The sequence below is a fragment of the Sus scrofa genome, chromosome 15 (genome assembly GCF_054392235.1).
Source record: "Sus scrofa isolate SSC_HxYL_T2T_F1_AM1 chromosome 15, Sscrofa_HxYL_maternal_Yorkshire_Landrace_v2.0, whole genome shotgun sequence".
In the NCBI taxonomy this organism is placed as follows: domain Eukaryota; kingdom Metazoa; phylum Chordata; class Mammalia; order Artiodactyla; family Suidae; genus Sus; species Sus scrofa.
The window spans coordinates 146,911,428-146,932,669 of record NC_139397.1 but is presented as its reverse complement, the minus strand read 5'-3'; the positions used below and the strand labels follow the sequence as shown (position 1 = coordinate 146,932,669).

Genomic DNA, 21,242 nt, shown 5'->3' with positions numbered 1-21,242 from the left:
GGGCCAAACGGATTGCAATCGGCTCCCAGCCCCCGTCTAGGGCACATACAGGCATCTTCGCCAGGTCTTTCTTCTCAAAGGCAGAGCACGGCACAGAGGGAGCACCAAGACTTGTCGGGGGCTAAGGGGTGGGATTTCTCAGGGATGTGGGCAGAGCCTGGACATGTGGGATGAGCTGCTCACCTAGATGCAAGCAAGGCCCCTCGATGAATGAGAGGAGGAAGGAGCGCGGCAAAGGGGGGCAGGAGCCAGGACTGGGAAAGCAAGATGGGGGCGCCGGAAGCGGACCCTCTCCACGCAGCCACGTGTTAGCCCGGAGCTCCGAGGGGAGTTAGAATTCCGTGTGAACTCAAGCACATGGAGGTATATTTGGCAAGGAATCTATTTTGTCATGGGTGCATTTTACTTAAGAGTCTGATTTATAACTTTCAAATGTTTACTATAAGGTAAATATGCTATGCCTCCACTTACACTGTCGTCCTAGGCCATACTCTTGTTAGGAGTCGGCCTAATAGGGATCTAACTTAGGGAAATTCATTACTGTGTACTCAGGGAAGAGAGAAAACAAACGGTAAAATTTCCAAAATGTTATACGTAGTGCCCCTTATCATTCCACTTACTGAGAGCAAGCCTCAGTGTACAGTGAGATGGGAGGTTTGAAATCTGCTCAGGTGCCAGGTACCTCTCAGGGTGAACTCCTTATTGCACTGGCTGTGATTCTCATGCTTAAAAAAATCCATGTTTTTCGCCCACTGGGGCTCCTAATATAATTGGGCTCCTTCAACCCAATGAAGAAACAATTGCTCTTTTTAATGTGGAGAAAATGCTGGTTATGCCAGACTTATCGGGAGATGGTTTATCTGTCTCCAAGATGGCTTATTCCCAAGAGACTTTCATGGGTAATGTTTACGATTATTGAATGCAATTTTCACCTTATGAGCAAACTCTGAAATCTAACACCCATACAAACTGTGCTTCCAGGGTATGATGGAACCGCTTCTGCTGCTGAGTTACTACCTCAAAACCGACCCTCAATTCTACCATCTAAGCACCAGGGTCGGCACATACACCATGTTCTGTCACAGGAACAGAAGACGACTAAGAAAGAACAATGCGGGGAGTTCCTGTTGCGGCCCGGCAGTAACAAACCCCACTAGTATCCATGAGGATGCGGATTCAATCCCTACCCTCATTCAATGGGTTAAGGATCCAGCCTTGTTGTGCGCTGTGGTGTAGGTCATACATAATGGCTCGGATCTGGGGTGGCTGTGCCTGTGGCACAGGCCGGCAGATGCAGCTCTGACTCAACCCCTAGCCTGGGAACTTCCATATGCCGCAGGTGAGGAAGGAAGGAAGGAAGGGAGGGAGAGAAGAAGGAAGGAAAGAACAACGTGACACATGGTAATTTTTTTTTTTTAATGGTCGAGCCTACAGCATATGGAAGTTCCCAGGCCAGGGAATGATCCAAGCCACAGCTGTGACCTATGTCACAGCTGCAGCAACACTGGCTCCTTTAACCTACTGTGCCAGTCCAGGGATCAAACCTGTACCTCTGCAGCGACCCAAGCAGCTGCAGTTGGATTTTTAACCCTCTACGCCACAGTGGGAACTCCAAACACGTGATACTTTTTAATCTAAGCCAGTGGGGAAGGCCCTAAACTTGAGATACAAATGTGAACCCTCAGCTTCTGGACAAGGGCAAGGGATTAAAGGGACTAAACAGTGCTTTAGGATGGGTCTTAGGTTACTGTAACAACAACAACAATAATAATACCTATGCGGTAACTGACTGAACTTATATTCTCATTAAACCTGTTGTTTCACATAATGAGATACGTTAACTGAAATATGTGTACTCCATTTCCTCACCTATTAGCCGAAGTTTCTTCCTATGATTTCTTCCAGTGTGAAAAATCTAATTCTACAGCTATCCTATTTATGGCATCCTGAAAAAGTCAGGTCAAGAATTTAAGAATACTGCTCTCCCAGCTTTGCACAATCAAGCCTTATCCAGAGACCTGCTGCTAATTACATGTCAGAGTGATCTTTCCTTAATCGGAGAGAGCCTGTTAAAATGAGTCATAAGCCTAAGAAAGAGTATAAAGACCCAAGTCCTATCACCTGCATAAAAAGTGAAGTTAGAAACTCTTACCCTCTCAAAAAAAAAAAGCACTACACATTATTTTTGGACAAATCTGCAGATTAGCTCATGTAGCAGATTGAAAGTAGATAGCGTATTTGTTTAGGAGAGATTAACTTAAATCAGTGGAAAAAGCCATAAATCCTTTTAAGCTATAAACCAAGGGCGTCCAATTACAAGACCTAGTGGGTGTCTGTGTGGGTTCAGCTGCTCCCTGCAGCCTAGTAACAAATGCCATCCCTTTCATGTGAAGTGTGATTTTAAGACTGGCAGAAGGGGTTGTTCACCAAAGGTAAATTTTGTTTATTTAAATTTGAAACAAATCCTTGCCCATCCTCAATTTTATTTTACTACTCTGCTTTTTAGTTAGAATATATAATTTCAGTTTCACGGCACATCTAAAAAATTAAATGTGACATTGGGTTTATTATAAAGTTATTAAACTTACCGGAGAAGGAATGAAGGCTTCATGAAACTTCTTCGGATTAATTCTCAATACACCCTTTAAAATAAAAAATAAATCTGTGAAAATTTAACTACTTACACACGATTTTTCCATACCCATGTTATTATCCAATAAAAAGTCTTAAAATTAATTAAACAGTTCGATCTGGGAAACAAGTTAAGACGTATGAGAACTAGTCACTAAATATATGAAATACGATTTATGTTGCCATCCATACCACAGAGTTCCATCGAAAACTGAGAGCTCACATTGGCACCTGGCTGTGAGCAGGCAGAGGTGAGAAGCACCAGGGCTTGGTGTGGAGAGGGAAAGCGGCGGCTCCTGGGATTTTATGTGCCCCATATGCTGGTCTCCAAATTTAAACGGTTCCTTTAAGAACAAGGTTATCTGGGATCATGCCTCACTTCACAGTGGCCTTTTTTATTCCCTAAGACCTTTCCACAATCGCGGTTTCTGTGACAATTTTCAAAGTGATACAGGTTGATTTCCAAGTTGAATGCTTAGCCTCAAGGGCCTGGATACATATTTTTCACTCTGCCCCTCTGCAGAGCTGAATGAGTCAATAATTCAAAATGGTCCAGAACCAGCTTTTAATGTAAATGGGAATCCTGGCTCCGACAGCCAGGCCACCCAGTCTGCCTTGGACTTCATGTTATTCCAGCACCAAATCAGGGTCTGCTTCTATTTACGCACAGGGGCGCAGGTGGGGGCTGTCTTCAATAGCAGTCCAGTATTTGAGGCTCTTGCAGGAAGCTGTAACCTCCCCACTTACAGCTGCATGCGAAGGCCACTGGAACACATGGATGGCGGCAATTATATTCCTAAGAGCCAAACTCAGAGTGTCTTGAGAAAGTGTTTTAAATAACATTTCCCACCTAAAATATTGAAAGACTCAGAGATACACAATTAACAAAATAGGTGAGGGCAGAAAATAATTCTTTCTTTCACCGGTATACCGTGTTTAAATGAACAAATTTCCATGCCAACAGGTTATACTATTGTTAAATCCCACATAGATTACTACAAATCCTCATTTGGCATTAACTCAATAATAATTTTTTGAATTCTGATTATGTGCAAGACCCTGAGAGAAGGTGCGACAGAGACCGACAACCAAACAGTTCCTATCTATAAAGTAAAACACAAAGAATGTCGCAAGTACGGGGACAGCTTATTTCAGCTTCGGGCACTAGGCAAGGCTCCAGCGATGATGTCCGACCTGGTCCTTGATGGAGGGGCAGAATTTGAGGATAAATCAGAAGGGAAATAAGAGAGACCGAGGGGCTGGGAGATAAGCAGGCAAAGCTCCCAGAGGCCAGTTCCTTCTTACAACTATCAGGGCGATTTCACTTTTAGGAGAGCTGTTTCTGGTTGAGAAGGGGGGAAAAGGCTTATTACATTCATCCTGAATAGTCTTCCACTCACTCACTAAGCATTTCCCGATGCTAAGTGATGGAGACACCGTGGAGAGTAGTAACAGTTTCGACCCTCAGAGCTTTCAAGTGAGGGAGGATACTCCAAATAAAAGTAAATTCGTTGATGTTGCTAAAATTCATTTTCTGACCCAAGTTTTTGTTTTTTTTTTTTTTTTTTTGCACTTGCTATTCTTCTATCATCCCTTCGAGCTCAGTGAATGGTTAGTACATGAAGTACAAAGAGGAGAATGCCTTCTGCTTTGAAAGTGCCTTAATTACAGAGCACTCAGAGAGGCCAAGGCTGGGCGCAGGGGAAAGAAGCAGGTTGCTCCGGGTGGTATGGTGCCTCTATTTCGTGTGTAATTTTTTTTAGCTGAGATACAGTTGCGGTACAATGCTATATAAGTTACACATGTACAACACAGTGATTCACAATTTTGAAAGGTTAGATACTCCCTTTACAGCTATAAACTATCTCGGCTCTATTTAAAAGAACAGATATTAAATGGACCTTAAAGATTCTGTTCTAGATTGTCTATCCCAAACTTCCCGATATGTCGAAGTGCACAGTGAGGGACAGAGCCAAGCCCAAGAAAAAACATTTGCAGTTTGACTGGAACATACTCTTAAGACCTGGGTCTCAGGAACAGACCCCCTGAGGGTACAGACCCGACTGAAAAAGAAGACATTCGAGTCCACGGCAGACCTCAGCCACCCCCACAGCCCGACAGAAGAAGCTGTCGGCAAAGCACGTCAAGAAACGGCCTCAGACCTGAAAGAGACTTCCAGCAGCTGTCTTCTCTACATGCCTACAGGAGACCATATTTTTAAGACCATCACCTAATCTTCCCCAAACCTTCATCCCTCCTCTTCCTCCTCAAACGTTTCCTAGGCCTGGAACTTGATCAGTGAGGCTCCTACATCTCTTTTCTGAATGCTCCGGGGCCCTCTGGCCTCCATGGAAACCTGGCCAGGCCCTGTGTGATCCACCCCTCAAGGCCCAAAGGGAGCACTTTCCTCTCTCCTGTCCCGTGTATCTCAGGGGCCAGAGGAAGACTATTTCCCCGTTTCCCCTCTGCAGCCTTAAAATGAGTTTCCCCCCATTCTGTCTCAATATCCCCAGAGCCTTAGAAGTTCATGGCATTGAACCTGCTGTACCTCCTTGGTGCTGTCCCTTTCAAACCTCCTGATCGTATCCCTGATGTACCCTCTTAGCCCACTCCCTTCCTCTCCAGCCCCATTCCCATAAACACGTACGGGACATCACGACATGTGGGTGACCAGGCCACCCGAGCTAGTCGCTCGAGCACACCCACCCTAGCCACTCTCCCCATGTTCACCACCTATATCTTCTCATTGCTAATTATACCACCTCCAAACAAGGAAGATCAAAGCTCACACTTTCTGACCACACTCTTCCATCCTTCCAGCTCACTGGGGGTAGAAAGCCCGCTCCCACAATCCTCCGTCCTCACCAAGGCCTCCACCCCAGAGCCCTGACCACATTTTCACCACTGATCGTCTTCCCACTATGTTTATCCCCCTCCTTGGTCCCTGGTGGCCGTGGCCTGTCCTCACCTCCTGCTTTGCCTCTCATATTCAACTAGCAAAGCCTCACTCTCAGGTGACCCCAACTACCTGCCTTCTTCACGCCTACACCCGAGGCGCTGAGGACTGCTGCAGAAAAATACCACCCAACGGGACTAAGTAGCCTAACTTGGCCGTCACGAACGTGTTTTATTTGGCTTACGGGATGTTTGAAAATGCTTAAAACTGGGGAAATTCACACATAAATATGCATTTCCAGATTTTCTTGAAAAATTAGCTAACCCCACGTATCCGCAACATCCTCTTAGAGCAAGAAGATCACAAATAACACAGCGGTTTAGTATCACACATTTGTCAAAGAACACACGTCACACACTGTTTTGAGAGCTTTATATCTACCAACTAATTAAACCTCAGAACACCCATGAGAGGTAAGTACTATTGTCCTCTCTTTTTTAGAAAATGAGAAACCAGAGGCACTGGGAGGTGTCCGCTTCCACAGCACGTCCAAGGCCCAGCGGTCGGCTGCAGGGTCCTTGCTCCTAACTACTGCAGGCTGCCTCTCCGTCCACCATGCTCCCCACCAGGCCTCTTCACTCCCTTCCACCATCTGCTCCCCTCCTGCCAGCACCAGTACCGCAGCCCGACCCTCAGTCTCCCCCGTGTCGGTAAATTGCAACATCATCCATCCAGTTGCTCAACTCAAAATGCAGGGGTCGTCCTCCATGACTCGCTTCGCCTTTTACCTTCCCCATTTCATCCATCACATGTCAGGCAGGACTGGCCCCGATCCACCCACTTCTCTCCACCTTCCTGCCACCACCCAGTTCACATCACCCACCTTCTTGCCCGGTTTGCCCTGACGACCTTCCTTTCACAGGGTCTCCCAGCTTCCACTGTCGTCCGCTCATCTCGCAGATGCCAGAGAGTTGTTTTAGAGGCATAAAATGGATCATGTCCTCCCCCAGCTTAACACTTGAGTGGCTCCCCTCATTCTGAAAATCCAACTCTCCAGCACAGCCTAGAGACCCTACAGGATTTGGCGGCTGCCTAACTCTCCTCTCCCCGAGCCGAATTCCCTTTGTTCACTGGATCCCACGGGCCGACTTCTTAGTCCTCAAACGCAACCAAGCCTTGTTCTGCTTGCCGTTCTTCTACTAGCCGACATCTCCGCCTGTAACGCTCTCTTCCTAATTCTTCAAGTGGCTGGGCTGTCCTCACCCTCCAAACCTCAAGTCAGGGATCATCACCTCCTCAGAGAGGTCTCGCCTCCCTAAACAAAGGGGCTCCCCCTAGTTATTCTCCCATTTCTCTTACTTCCCTATTACCAGGCATCACGGGCTGTACTTTCCTCTTTATTTCTTCAGTTGCTTTTGCCTATCTCCCCCAGTGAACTGCCCATCCTGCTCACTGGTACATGCTTGGCACTGAGCAGGCAGTCTAGAAACACTTGTGGAGCTGATGAGTTCATGTCCTGCAGAGCTGACGTTCTCCCACCACCCCTGTAGCAATGTTATGAATACCCTCTGTCTCTGCTAAATGACCAAGCAGTCCTCTGTAATGTCACTATTCTCTTTAACTCACGCCCAAATGTTCTCTAGCTGATTTCCCTCTTGACAAACCGTAAAGGTCCTAGATACCAGCCCATTCTGTCCAGTCTTCCTCGACTAGGATTTCCTTCAAGGTCCAATAACAACGCCACATCATTTTATTCTAGGAGAAATGTGACTTCATGCCTCCAGCAGCTCCGGGGGCCCAGCCTGAACTACCTTTTGCCAAAGGACCAACCAGAAACATGAAACCAGCCAATTTTACCATCTTCATAGCCAGGTCACTTTGGTCATCACCCCAAACTCGAGCCCCAGCACCTCCCGTAACCGTCTCCCAGCCCTGTACCTAGGCAGAGCGACAGGACACACATGTTCTTTGAGGTGAGAACTTGTTTACCAAAAACTTTTCAAAACCGCATGTATATGATCATGTGTTATTGCTGGTCAATTCCAACAGAGGAAAGAGAGTTCTTCGGTCTCTGCGGATTCCTCTTCAGCACCCAGGGCAAAACGCCAATGAGACGTCAAATCATTGGTCAAAGCATTGAAAATAAAATAAAAATATCTTCCACTCCTATTTAAAGACATTGCTCGCTCTCACTACAAGCTTCCTCTCCGGATGAGGAGAAGAGAAAGGATATCGCACTCTACTTCAGTCTGCATACGGAAGGTAACCAATGCTTACATCTAATACATATCGTTAATAAGCTTAATTTTCTCCAGAAGCATTCGAATATCTTTTCTTGCCTAGCTTTCTACCTTAGCCACCAAGGCCGGCACAGATGGACTCTGTTTCTCTGCCTATGAAAATCTTATTTACAGTGTTGTATATTTCACACAGTGACCTCATATCTGGAACCCATTCCTCTCCCCATCTGCAAAGAACAACTGTTCTCATCTGTGGGGGGGAGGCTCTGGCTGCAGAGTCTCATGATGTCACAGGCCAGGAGGAATCACTTACAAACTCCTGGGAAAGAGAGTTTTATATTGATCAGCTTTTTGTTTTAATATTAAGCAAACAGTTGCTTCAAAAGCAAAAATTAATAGGAGGGAGCAAAAATAATACTATTGCAGAATATTTCCCTCAGTCTGTCTCTACAAATTCTATAACCAAAATTACAAGCAAATTTTCGTCCAAGTTATAACAACCAAGGTTCCTCTCACGCTTCAATACAGCACCCTGATCCTTTATTCAGTCAGTTAATAAATAGTTATTCAATATAAACGTATTAAGCATCAATCAAATGCCAAGCACTGGGCTAATCTGTGGGAATAAGATATGATCCTGCCCACAAGGAAGTGAACAGTCTATTTGAGGAAACGTAAAGGCCAAGAAATGGTAATAAGTTTAGAATAAAGGGTAAACAAAAAAGTCAGCTTCAGGAAAGTGGGAACGGCTGATTCTGCTTGGAGAATTAAAGTGAAGCTTCGCCAAGGGGGGAACATTTAGGTAAGGTCAAGCACGATTACACCAAGAGAGCACTCCAAGCACCAGGAACAGCACGTCCGGAGTCACAGAGGAATCAAAGAGCAGAGCTTTTACAGGCAAAGGTCTGATGATCAGGGTGAAGGGAGCAGCAGGGTGTACCTGGAAGAGCCTGGCAGGAGATGAGAATGGGAAACACTCAGCAGGTCCTCAGACACGGAACGAGACAAGGGCCAAGAAACTTGGAGAGAAAATGGAGTCCCGTACGTGTGATGAACGACAAACAGCAAAGGAATGGATTAATGAATGGACAAATGCCCACATGCAGCTCGCTCACTTTCCCCAGAGAGGCCTTATCAAAGAAATCCAGGGACGCTTAAAAAAAAAAATTGTACCTCTGCAATTAGAACAAACAACTAATTTGTTAAAAACAATTTTTCATTCAAGAGTCTACATCAGGAATTCCGAGTGTGGTGCAACAGGATCAGGGCATCTCTGCAGCTCCAGGACACGGTTCAATCCTCAGCCGGGCACAGTGGGAAAGAGTCTACATTAATCACATGTGCGCTTGACCACAGGTAAATACACACAGGTGATTAAAAGGATAAAAAGGAAGAGAAGACAACGGTATCGGTTAATCGGCTGGATCTCCCGCCCAACACACAAATATAGAAGCTGGGCACTCAGAATGAGAGAAAATAGAACAGAGTCAGCATTTTCGAGTGAACCAGATAACACATGGCAATGATTCTATACTAAACTAAGAATTATAAACTGGACTTAACTCAAAGACTATGTGGCCCCGCCTCCCCCTCCATCCCATCACCTGCCTCAGACTTCACGCCTAGAGAGACCGCAGCTGCTCTGCTCCACACTGTCTCACAGCTCTCGCTTTCAGGAGTGTCACTGCCTCCCCACTCCACCTTCCCACGCACATAGCACTCATTTCATAGGCCCTAACGAGTCATCGTTCAATATTCACCGCAGGTGTCACCTCCTGCAAACCCTCCCATACACCTGGTCACACCTTGCTCTGAGCACGTACCATGCACTCACATGACCACCTGCTCTGCAGTGGGCTGCAGGCGCGAGTAGGTGAAGGCGGTCTCACCCATCTTCACTTTGGGAGCACCCTCGTGGTGCACGGCTAACCATCAACTGTTCCTGGCTCACAGAGGATACCCAATAAACGTGTGCTGAGCCAAACCGCTGAATTAGCTTGTAAAAATATTTTGTAAACTATAAAGCACTCAACAGATCCTGTCTCCTCCCTACCGTTTCCTTTCCAACCTTATGCGCCCTCATCCAGCATCCACCTGCTCCAGGCAAAGTGACCTCCAGCGTGTCCTACAGCCGCACTCTATATCCCACTTCTGTTTTAGTAGCTCACACTGGTTCGCTGTGAAGCTCTCTTGCCTTCACTTACTCAAACTGCGCCAACCCACAGCCTGGCTCTAATGCATCCCTTCTACTACAGCACTCCGGGACGACCCCAACTGGAAGCCGTGGCTCCTTCCCTCAAACCTCCCAGCAAACTGTCGCGGTCCTGTGGCACTCGTCACCTGCAGTCGCACTGGAGGTCTAAGAAGTGGGAAGCCCTGGGCCGGGTACATCATCATTTCTCTCAAAGCACATGGCACAGAAAAATAAACAGTTGCACAAGTAACAGATTACTTCTGAATCCACATATTCAAGAATAGTCAAGCAATAGTCTTCTAGTATATACATTTTAAGCACCTGGATGAGTGTCCCTCTCTTCAAGCCTTCTGAAACATCCTCCTTGGACATGTAGGTTTCAAATATGCTCTTTTTCTTCCCTCGTGTGTTCTTGTTCTTTGACTTTTTGTCACCTGGCGAAGCACCAACACCATGTGGACCAACCAAAGAGGACACACCTAGAAACATGAGGCAGCAATCAGCCCTTTCCTCAATCAAACATCTCTGTCTTTTTAAACCTAGAGACACTTTACCCTTTTTTTTTAATTTAGAAAGACCAAAAAGAGAATGCAACTCTCTAATAATGATTCCAAATAGTCATTAGAAAGGAAAAATGGGCAAGGAGACATGAATTAAATGTACACAGATGAGACTTGAATTTGAAACCAGCACCACAATACACATGGAACGTAACCCAAATAATGAGTTCAATATGCTTTGCTGTTTATAGACACAAGCTTTTAAATAGGAATTACTAAAAGATCGTCATTTTTCTAGAGGAAATTAAACAGCTGTACTCAATACAACAATAAATTAAGACAACAAAAAGCCACTCAATTCCAGAATAAATAACACAGGAGAATATTTAACAGGTCACCAAAAGAACGACAGTCCCCCTCAACCCTCAGCCCCGCCCTCTGCTTCCGTTCCACTTTTATTTCAGGTCTCAGCTGCTAGTGTAGATTCCATTTTCCTTTCACTACCTCTGGGGGTCCCCAGGGACCGGAGGTTCAGCCGGTAGTCGGGGTGGCTCATTACTGGCTCCAAGATAACCTCTTCTGTCCCGATCCAGGAGGGCCTCCACTGCTCAGCTCAGAGCTCTTCCTGCCTTGAGCAGCGCAGCTGTCACTAGCTGAAACCAAAGAGAGACAGGTGCTTGAAGAACAGTTAACCTGAAGCCCCCTCTGTGCTCTCGGAAATTTAGGACTTGGACGGCAAAGGCAACATGATGTCCCCACTGGGTCCTGGCATCACATTCTCCTAGGTGGTTAGTTGAGCACACCATCTGTCCTGAGTTTCGTTTCTTTCTTTTGTTTTTCTGCTATTTTAGGCCACACCCGTGGCATATGGAGGTTCCCAGGCTAGGGGTCGAATTGGAGCTAGAGATGCCAGCCTACGCCATAGCCACAGCTACAGCAACACCAGATCCAAGCCTCGTCTGTGACATACACCACAGCTCTCGGCAATGCCGGATCCTTAACCCACTGAGCAAGGCCAGGGATCGAACCTGCATCCTCATGGATCCTAGTCGGGTTCATTAACTGCTGAGCCACAAAACGAACTCCTTGAGTTTCTTTTCAAGGCCTTCAACTTCATGGGTATCACCAGCCTCCTTGTTTGGACCACTTCAACTAAAAACCTCCACAAGCAGGGCATCAAGGTGGAAATTAAGGCGTTCTGAGGTTCTGTTCAGCTTGTGAAATGCACAGGAGCAGGAGGGAATAGGTTTTGAAAAATGGTAGAAAGATCGAGAATCTAAAGTCTGTACTGAAATGGGTACTAAACTAGGGCTCGCAAGATGTGGCATTTATGAAGTTTACTTCTAGACAAATGACGTTTCTCCATAAAAACAAATAAGTCAATTCCTTAGACTTCATCAACATAACCATTAATTCATTGCCACAATCTGATGTCCAAAGCCGTGCAGGGAACCCCAGACGATTCGCAAGCTTTCCAAAAAAAAGGCGAAATTATAGCTCGACATCTACTTCCGTACACTTAACTTGCCACCAGGTCAAACCAGTCATCTGATCAGAAGCTCAGGGAACTGATCCAAAGGAAGACAAGGCGGCTGCCTGGATCAGCGGACCGGAGCGTGGGGCCCTGCAGCCGCCCCCCAACCCCACCCCCGCTTCCACCTGGATACCAAACGTGTCATCACAACTTCTACGTTCTACTCTCCGCTGGCTACCCGCCCAGGATTCAAGCCTATACTTGGAAATTTCTGAAGTCCGGGTGGGCAGCCTGCTTTCCCATAAAATGGATCAAGATGTCATTCTGAGCACTAGCTTCCATTTCCTCTCAACTTCCCACACCCATCCTTCACCAAAAATGATGTAACTTTTCTTTAAACTGAAATGCTAATTCAGGAGAAGAGAAGCAGCAGACGGAGGGTAATAGGCCACTTAGTAATACATGAAGAGATTCAGAGATCAAGTCAAAGTTTTAAGAAGGGAGAGAAACAGATGGTTTTAAATAAACAACAAAGTAGTGGGAAAGGCACATAGGGGAGACCAGACCATCTGCTGGTTTCATTCCGAAATGCACTCATCCACTCCTCCTTCAACAGTTATTTCTGCAAGGCACTACCCGAGGCACAAGGAGGGATACAAAAGGTAATTAGATTTATAAAACTCCTGTTGAAATAACACAAGCTGGGGAGAGAGAAATACTTTTAAGTATGGGTAAATGTACATATGATGGAGGAGAGTATCTCTAAGTCAGGAATGCTGAGAGAGCTTCAGGAAAGATTTTAAGGAAAAACTGAGAATGTGAGAAAAGCCTACTGCTGGCAGAAAGAAACAAACATAGAGGCACAAACAGAAAAACAGGCAGATTCTTGCAACATTCATTCCATTAGGATAGAGTCCAGCCTATCCAAATAGAGACAGTGGCAAGGAAAATAAAACAAGTTGGAAAGTCTAGAAAACCACCCCATTTTTAAAGGCAGTAGGGAATTTCCAAAGCATGAATGAGCAGAAGAGGAGAACAATAGATCAAAGCTGTATCTCAGGAAAAATCAGCCTGGCACAGCATTCAGAAAAGACTGGTGGTAGGTACACCTTAGGAAAGACCAGGACAGAGCAGGCAAGAGGAAAGGAAAACCTGATCTAGAATTGGAGCTGCAGACACTGGAACAAAGAGCCCCTAAACACGGTATTACACAGGACACACCGCCACCACTTGGCAACAGGCCTAATTGAGGGGGAGCCGGAGACGGCCGCTGTGTGAGATTTCAAGTAAGGAGACTGGGAGACGCCAACATGCCTAAGTTGAAGATGATGAATTCTAATGGGAGATGATGACCTCCACACGGCAGTACACACGTCTACACACACCTCTACACACGCGAGAACACACGTCTACACGCACCTCTACACACGCGAGAACACACGTCTACACGCACCTCTACACACGCGAGTACACACGTCTACACGCACCTCTACACACGCGAGAACACACGTCTACACGCACCTCTACACACGCGAGAACACACGTCTACACGCACCTCTACACACGCGAGTACACACGTCTACACGCACCTCTACACACGCGAGAACACACGTCTACACACACCTCTACACACGCGAGAACACACGTCTACACACGCGAGTACACACGTCTACACACACCTCTACACACGCAAGTACACACGTCCACACACACGTCTACACACGCGAGTACACACGTCCACACACCTCTACACACGCGAGTACACACGTCCACACACACCTCTACACACGCGAGTACACACGTCTACACACACCTCTACACACGCGAGTACACACGTCTACACACGCGAGTATACACTTCCACATCAAATACTTGAAAACTGAAGCATAACTTAGCTAAATTAGCCTGCCATTTACATAATGCTGGTAACCCAAAGTTTTCTAGAATGGAAGAGACTGCCAAAAAAGGGTAAGCTGACACAGAAGAGGGTTGAGGACAAAATCTGGATTAGAGCAACTTTTAGGAAAAGCAAAGAAGAAGAAGGAGAAAACACAGACATTCCTGCTGTGGCTCAGGAGTAATGATACCTTCCTACTAACTGTCACCCTCTTGGCTTCCACAGGACCTAGGAGAGAAGAGGTGCTCAGTAATCACTCCCTAAATGACTGCCTGAGTTTGCTTTTGTGAACAAGCAGTGAGAACACCCAGCAAAGCTGGGTCATTCAGGGAAATCATATTAAAAACAAGCCAGCAAAGAATGGAAAACCTAGGACCTAGGAAACCAAGTTGGTAAGAATAAGTCAGATTGGCTGAGCAGAAAGTCAAAAATCTGCCTTTGGGATTCCTGCTGTGGCTCAGCAGAAACAAAATCCAGCTAGTATCCTTGAGGATGCAGGTTCGATCCCTGGCCTCATTCAGTGGGTTAAGAATCCGGTGATGCAGTGAGCTGTGGTATAGGTCACAGAGTCGGCTAGGATCCCACGTTGCTGTGGCTGTGGTGTAGGCCTGCAGCTGTAGTTCCAATTCAACCCCTAGCCTGGGAACTTCCATATGCCACAGGTGCAGCCCTAAAAAGCAAAAATAAATAATAAATAAATAAATAAATAAAAATTTTAAAGCCAGTCTTAGAGTGCCTCCTTCAATGTCTGTGCCCTAGGCATCTCATCTGCCTTATCCCAGTCTCAGCCTTACGAGTAGCAAGAGCAGAAGAAATTTATGAACCTGGGTACTGAAGGAACTCAAGGAGATAAAGTCAAAAGAGAGGTTTAAAGAAAGAAAAGGTTAAGCCTATTCAGAAGCTAAGATGGAGCCAATGGAAAGAGGGAGATGGTAAAAAGAAGTAAAAGAAGATATAATTAATAGAACAAAGAGAAAAAAAGTGGATAGGATTAAAAATAAATCTCACTAAACTTTTAAAAATAAACAATTTACATAACAAATAAGTGGGAAACACAATGAAATAGTTAAGTAACATTAAGACACTACTTAATACCATTAAAAAAATAGATACCTACTTCATAACATATTCTCAAATAAAATTTAGTTTGAATAAAGTTTAACTGTTTAAAAATGAGACAAACCGAGGGAGAAGGTGGGGGAAAGGACCCCCAGAATGGCGAATGAGGAGTTTGACAAATATTATCCCCAACCATAAAAACAGACAAAATTATCAAAACCAACCATTTAAGGATACAGATATTAGCCAAAGGCAAACAATGAATTGAGAAGTTTTATTCAAGAAAATCTACTGAATCTCAGTAACAGCAGTGGAAATGTGTGGTGGTGTAGCAGGGGGCTCTCGCCATCCTGCACCTACTCCCAATTCCTGGGTGAGGAAGTCCGATGAGGACAGGGTCGGGTGTGGTGACTGGCAGCCCCACTGCAGGAGAGAGAGCTCAGTTTATTTGGAGAAGAGCAGGAATACCATGGCCAGGAGCATTTTCAAAAACAACAGTAATTCAAGGGGCAAAAAATCAGGGAAAGCCAATATCACAGGTAGTCTGAGTGTGCAGTACTAGTGAGGGCAAGCAACAGATCAGCAGACCAATCAGAAATTTAGCAGGGAAAATCTGGGAATGAGACAACCAAAGTGCACCTTGATAAGAATCTACTCTTTACTGCTATGCGCATGTTTACAACTGTAAACATACAGGAGAGAAATGAGGGAACCCTAGAGAGCCACTCAGCCCTGGATGAAGGTAAGCCTTGCAAACACAGAAAGCAAAAGCCAGGGCTAACTTGTAAACTGCCTTAATTTTGAATGCATTTCCCAAGTTTCACCAGGATCACTGACAAAGGGTGGAGGTCTCATTGTTTCAAGGAGTTTACACATAACTTCTGACTAATCATAGGCTGACCACTAAGATATACTGACTCAAGGTCAACCACCAGAAAGTCAGACTTAATGATAAAAGCAAGAAAGAACTGAACAGAGACATGAGCAGCTACACACCACAGAATTAGCCCATGAAAGCCACTAAACAAACAAAAAGAGCAACCACCACCAACTCTGGAGGAAAAGGAATCAGAATGCAGACTGTATTATCAAAAACATCCCGATTTCAACAAAAAAATTCTAAGATATGCAAGAAAACTCGTAAAACTGGGACCCATACACTGGGGCAGGGCAGAGTAGCAATAAAAATTATCTCTAAGCAAGCCTAGATTTTGGGTTTAGGCAACAAAGGCTTCAAAGCAACCATTATAAATATTCAAAGAACAAAACATTCCATCTTTAAAGGAAAGTATGATGACAATGATTCATCAAATCAAATACATCAATAGATGGAAATTATTAAAAAAAAAAAAAAAATCGGAGTTCCCAATCATGGCTCAGCAGTAACAAACCCGACTAGGATCCATGAGGATGCAGGTTGGACCCCTGGCCTCGCTCAGTGGGATAAGGATCCAGGGTTGCTGTGAGCTGTGGTGCAGGTCGCAGATGTGGCTCAGACCCCATGTTGCTGTGGCTGTGGTGCAGGCCGGCAGCTGCAGCTCCAATTTGACCCCTAGTCCAGAAACTTCCATATACCATGGGTGCAGCCCTAAAAAGACCAAAAACAAAAACAAAAAAAAAAGAACCAAATGGAAATTTCAAATTGAAAGATAGAATAACTGAAATGAAAAGTTCATCTGAGGATCTCAACAGCACACCTGAGCCAGGAGAAGAAAGAATCAATAAACATATCAAAACAGATAAATCAAGATTATCCAAACTGAAGAAAACAAAAATGTGGAAAAAAAAAAAGATTTTTTTAAATCCAAATTTAGGATTTGTAATAAAGAATCTAGCTCCATTTTTTGATGTTTTACCACTACCTTATCTTACGTTTCTTAAGCCTCACCTCCCCCTTCCCTTTAAACCCATCTTGGACAGGTTGATAAGAAAGTCTACAACAGCCCCATCTTTTTCGGCATGAGAAGAAATCTACCAAAAAGTGAAAGAAAAAATAATCCTTTTCAAATTCTTCCCCAAAATAGGGGAAATCAATTCTATGAGGAGAGTATTCCCCCTGATATTAAAGGTATACAAAGACATCACACAAAAAATTAACATTTAAATAGTTTTAATTTTAAATTTTCTTTTTGGACCAGTTTTGTTAATTTGCATTTTTTAGGCATTTGTCAATTTCACCTAAAGTTTCCCTTTTGGGGGGGGCGGGGGTGTGGGGGAATGCTGTTCAAAATATCCTCATGGTTTTGTTAATAGTAGTACTGTCCTTCTTGTGCTACCCAATATGATAGCCACTAGTCACACTGTGTCTTCCAAGTATTTTAAAGAGTGGCTAGTGCAACTGAAAAACTGTCAAGTCTGAAACATCTGTATTTCGTCTTTATATTTGTAGGATATTATTGCAAGCTTTAAATTCTAGATTATCAGTTATTCTAATGCAAAGATATCATTCCATTGTCTTCTGGCCTCCATTGTGTCTACTGAGAAGTCAGCTGTTAACTGACTTATTTATTCTTTGAAAGTGTACTCTATTCCCTCTCCCCATCTCTGGAAGCTTTTGAAATTTTTTCTTTGTCTTTAGTTTTCTCATTACTAAAACAGCGGTATACTCTCAGTTATTTTCTCCCAGGCATGGATTTCTTTTCATCCTGCTTGGTGTTAAGACGGTTTTGAGAATCTATTGCTTGATAAGTTTCAACAGTTACGGAAAGTCTCCAGTAAACCTCTTTCAGTATCACTTCTGCTCCATTCTCTCTTACCCCTTTTCTAGGACTCCAATTACACACTTTTGACCTTCTCAAGGTCTTGATGTCTCTCTCAATAGCTTCCGTAATTCTCCACTTCATTAATTCTCTCTTCAGCTCTAATCTAATCTACTGTTGAACCCATAAAGTTCTTAATTTATTATGTTTTTGAGTCCAGATTTTTCATTTCATTCTTTTGAAAGTATTCAGTTCTCTGTGCAAAATGGTGAATTTTCTCTTTTATCTCTTTGTACAAGGTAAGAATAGCTATATAAAATTGGTTCCAAAAAACTCCAACATCAGGAATCCCTACTGATCTAATATTATCTTCTGATGCTTCCAATTGATTTTATTCATGTTGTTTGATCATGTGTCAGATTTTTTTATTATGGGCTGGACATTATCTTTGTAAAATGTAGTCATAATTTGAGGCCTAATATAATGCTATCATCTTCCAAATAGGATTTACATCAGCTTTTGACAAGCAACTGAGATAAATGCAACAAATTATCTTAATCTTTTTTCAGGGTTTAAATGTATTCAAAGTAGAGTTACAGCTCTTATAAAGGCTATCTACATGCAGTTCACTCTTACTTACAGGTGTATCTACAATCCCAATTAAGACTGGTTCACCAGGGCAACACATTCTCCATATGAGCAGGGCCTAAATTCTAATCTTTATCTCTCTGGCCCTAGGAGATTATCAAATGTATTGTTCAGTTTTTCAGCTTTAGTCTTTCAGGTTATCTCTCCAAAGATTAGTAAACATCTGTGGGAGACAAACAACCCAAAACACTAGCTTTATCTTCCTAAGCCTTTATCCTCTCCTAGATATTCATTCTTATTACCTCTCAAATATACTTCAATTATCCCCCCTCCCCTTTGGGTGAGGATGGTGGTAATGAGGTTTTTGAGTTGTTCTCAGAAGGAAGATTATTTCCAATTATTTTCTATAACTGGAAATGGAAGTGTCAACCTTACCCTTAACTCTCTCATTCACAGTCAATTCCTTCAATTCCCAAATCGTCCCATATAGACTCACCCTTCTTTCTCTCTGACAAAAACTCTCTTTGATTTCACCTATCCTCTCCTCCCTTCCTGTACGAGAGGAAGAAATGTTCCAACATGTTTACAACCTATTCTCCTCAATATGTATTCTTCATTCAGTTTTTATCCACCTACTTTAAAACTGTGCCATACTCATTATACTCTCCACAGTAGTCTCCCCAATAGAATACAACTGAATGAGGAATCTAGCCCTGTTCTCACTCTGCACACTTTGAGCTACCAGCTACCATTCCATTCTCGTTCTCATCTCTGTCAAAGTTTGAAAATATGCTCTAGACTCATGAGTTTCCCCATTATATAATTTTTACCACCACCACCCACCTCCAGAATATGACTTCTGTCCTCATCTCTACAATGAAATGAGGCTTTCAATATTCCTGGGGGGCAGAAATTCTCATCACTAAAACAATGGTATAGTCTCAGTTATAGTCTCCCAGGCCTCCCCCTAGAATAGGATGCTGCTGATCAGCCTCTTGAACTACACATTCTTGTCCACTGACATTCAGGACACAGGAGTCTCTTAGTTCTTCTAACTCTCTCTACAATTCTCAAATTTCCTTGCTGACTCCTCTTTTCTCACTTACCTCTTCAGTTCCTAACATTTGCAGTGTTCTATTATTAAGCCTCATCTCACTTCTCTGTTAAAGAGTTTTAAATCTACAGCTCCAAAACTTTTCTCTGAAGTTCTTTAACTTTCCAATTTCCTGCTGAATAATACTGGCAAGCACTTTGAATGCAACATGTTTCTAATTCAAATTATTAATTGTCCTCGAACCAGATTTTCTGCCTACATACTGCATCCAGATTAATGACATCATTACCATCTCTAGGCAGCAAACAGTAGTCATCTAATTTCTTTCTCTCCATTGATAATACTCTATTACCAAGTTTGTCTACTCTGTCTTCAAAATGTATCGTAAACAGATTCCTTCCTTTCCAACTTGATTAGCACTATCTGAATTCATATTGTTGCAACACTACAGCCTCAAGATGACAACCACTAATCTCTTTTCTTCAATCCAGTTTCACCTAAAACATGCAAGGTATTTTCTGAACAGCATTTCCAAAAACCCCCAGTGTTCCTCAGTGCAATTCTGTAATCTAACCTACCGTAATGGTTAATTTTATGCGTCAACTTCACTGAATCACAGGGTGCCCAGATATTTGGCTAAATATTATTTCAGAGTCTATCTGTGAAAATGCTTCTAGATGAAATCAGCATTTGAATTTGTAGATTCAGTAAAGCAATTCACCCTCCCCAATGTGGATGGGCATCTTACAACATCCTGAGGGGCTGAATAAGACAAAACGGAAGAGAAAGAAGAATTTGGCCCTTCCAGTTTGATTACTTGAGCTAGGACACTGATCTTCTCCTGCCCTTATCACTCCTGGTTCTCAGTCCTTCAGACTCAGACTGAATTACACCACCTACTTTCCTAGGTCTCTAGCTTGCAGAAAGATTATGGGACTTCTCAGCTTCCATGACTACATGAGCCAATCCTTTTAATAAATACCTTCTTATGTCCATGTCCTAGTGGTTTTCGCTAAAGCTCTGATTAATATACCTATCTTCCAGGTCTCGTCTCTTATTAAAGATGTTTCAATATCATACCATGTGAATTCCTGATGAAAACGATAAGTTGGGAGAGCCCATGCTTGGCATCAAAGATGGAAAAATGACTGAAAACCAAAAATTGGGGGTTCAGTCAATATGGCAGAGTAGGAATACTATCAAACACATAAAGAAGAGCTAATACATATCCTTCTCAAACTATTCCAAAACGCTGAAGAGGATGGAACACTCCTAAATTCATTCTCCAAGACCACCATTACCCTGATGCCAAAACTAGACAAAAGACAATACAAAAGAATACTGCAGGCCAGTATCTTTGATGAATGTAAATGCAAAAATCCTCAACAAAATGTTATCAAATTAAATCCAACAATATATAAGAAGAATCACACACCAAGATCAAATGGGATTTACCCTAGGGATGAAAGCAAGAATGGTTCAATATTCACAAATTAATCAATATGACATACCACATTAACAAAATGAAGGGGGAAAAAATCACACGATCATCTCAAAAGACACAGAAAAAGCATCTGACAAAATTCAACATCCATCCATGATAGAAACTCTCACCAAAGTGAGTATAGAGGGAATATATCTCAACATAATAAAAGCCATTTACAACAAACCCACAGCCAATGTAACATTCAATGATGAAGAGGTGAAAGTCTTCTCACTAAGTTCAGGAGCAAGTCAAGGATACCCACTCACACCACTTCTATTCAACATAATATTGGAAGTCCAAGCCAGAGCAATCAACAGAAATAAAAAGCATTCCAATTAGAATGGTAGAAGTAAAACTGTCACTATTTGCAGATGACATGATACTGCATAGACAACCCAAAAGTCTTTACCAAAAAGCTACTGGAACTAATAAATGAATTCAGTAAAGTTGCAGGATACAAGGTTAAGATACAGAAATATGTTGCTTTTCTATACACTAATAAACGAGCTATCAGAAAAGAGAAA

At 43.4% G+C, this 21,242-nt stretch overlaps 1 protein-coding gene and 1 long non-coding RNA gene across 17 annotated transcripts in view; one reads left to right on the top strand and one right to left on the bottom strand.

Annotated features, from left to right (window-relative positions):
* The window catches only part of DIS3L2 (DIS3 like 3'-5' exoribonuclease 2), a 360,467-nt gene that overhangs the window by 302,585 nt on the left and 36,640 nt on the right, over positions 1-21,242 (bottom strand). For 13 of the 16 annotated variants that reach the window (XR_014828689.1, XR_014828690.1, XM_084997947.1 and 10 more), the window contains 3 exon segments: positions 10,966-11,114; positions 10,283-10,440; positions 2,589-2,642 (listed from right to left, as the gene is read on the bottom strand). Coding sequence is in view for 9 of the 16 variants with exons in the window: in XM_084997947.1 (XP_084854073.1) it covers positions 2,589-2,642; positions 10,283-10,440; positions 10,966-11,017 (264 nt within the window). In the remaining 7 variants the exon portion in view is untranslated. 16 annotated transcript variants of the gene reach the window in all.
* LOC146396200 (uncharacterized) lies at positions 10-2,827 on the top strand. The gene is made up of 2 exons (XR_014830246.1): positions 10-363; positions 982-2,827. It is a non-coding gene; the product is annotated as an uncharacterized LOC146396200 (long non-coding RNA).